The sequence below is a fragment of the Morone saxatilis genome, unplaced genomic scaffold (assembly GCF_004916995.1).
Source record: "Morone saxatilis isolate NCDOM2014 unplaced genomic scaffold, NCSU_SB_2.0 Contig9, whole genome shotgun sequence".
In the NCBI taxonomy this organism is placed as follows: domain Eukaryota; kingdom Metazoa; phylum Chordata; class Actinopteri; family Moronidae; genus Morone; species Morone saxatilis.
Window position 1 is genome coordinate 963,307 of NW_023340268.1, and position 1,528 is coordinate 964,834.

General features: G+C 35.1%; 1 protein-coding gene across 1 annotated transcript in view; it reads right to left on the reverse strand.

The window, feature by feature from the left end:
* Positions 1 to 1,528, reverse strand: part of LOC118342849 — a gene marked incomplete in the record, with an annotated part of 5,838 nt that extends 4,310 nt beyond the window's left edge. Inside the window, 2 exon segments of the mRNA XM_035681511.1 lie at positions 1 to 39; positions 1,398 to 1,528. Coding sequence (XP_035537404.1) covers positions 1 to 39; positions 1,398 to 1,458 — 100 coding nt within the window.

Here is a 1,528-nt window from a genome sequence, read left to right on the forward strand (position 1 = left end):
TGACAGAGTCCTTCTCCTCGACTACTTTATGGGTTATTTCTGAAAAAGAAACACATTTCTTCAATAAATAAATATCCATTGGAAGTTATTTTCTGAGCATATCTTATCTAATAAGATGTCTGTTGGAAATGATATATTTTATACTTTTAAGGTCCAGTGTGTAACATTGAGGACGATCTATTGGCAGAATTTAAACATATTATTCATAGGTATGTTTTCAGGAATCATTGTGTTTTTTGCCTTTTATATGTACAGACACTGTAGGTCGTCTTCTGTGGAGTCTGCCTTATGAAAAATCATGTTTCTGCAGAACGGACAAACAGGATACTGGCTGTAAACAGGGCAGTTAGACTGCTGTAGTCCCTCCTTCGTGCTTGAAAAGGGAGGGTGAAGGGAGAGGGTTGCAATCTGCAACTACACTGCTAGATGCCACTAAATCCTACACACTGGACCGTTTAACACACAGACTGAAATGTTTTAACATTTATGATCATCATCAAACATACATCATGAACGCTGTATACTGTAGATACAACAGTTAAATTCAACCAGTTCCTGTGAATTCTTGCACTTGTGTCCGGTCACTGTAGGTTCCTGCCCAAAACGGTGAGTCACCAAACTCACTTCCTTGTTTCTCGTTGTGAAGCTACAGACCAAGCTGACATGTATGACAGGAATGTCTTACATTCACCCTCCAAACAGTGCAATGTTATTCTTACTGGAACAAGTCTTCAGTTTTTAATTAATTATACAAAAAGTAAACAATAACTGCAACTATTTTTGCAATTTTCATTGGAAATTGGAACGTGCATCACAATTTTTTCAGAATAAAAAATAAAGTTTGTAAAAATCTGGAGGGACTGATATATAGACATCTACACAGACATAGTATACATAACCACCTGTTTTACGTATATAAAGTAATCTAATCATTCAATATTTATTCCAGTACTCTTCTTGTTGTTCATTATTCATTTATATATATATATATATCTATTTCTTCATCTATGCAGTCAAATGTTTATTTTTACCGCTCTTATTTTTAGCTTTGTATCTGTTTCCAACTTCCTGTCAACTGTTCTACTGTAACATTGAGAGCAACGACAAACTGGAGTCAGATTCCTTGTATACGCTCATATACTTCATAAAGCTGATTCAGAATATTTAACTCTAAAGTGCAGAGTACACATATATTTCATATGATTCTTTTAATTTGTGTTTCTTTAAATTAAATATAAACTATACATCAATGACACGAAATACAAGCCCAAAATAAAGCACGGCCTCAGAGTGTGGCCCACATGTGCATTATGACAATGAATACAAACAGCAGAACATAGAGTATCAAGAAAGGTGCGATAACGTTATACATAACAGATTAATTAAAAAGTTCTTACCTGCGCTGACATTACAGACCAGAGCAAAGACTAACAGCCAGCTGAAGATGTTCACCCTCATCCTGATACACACTGAAATGATTCAATACACACAATAATGTCTGATCACATTTTCTGTGTGGGCTGAAAAC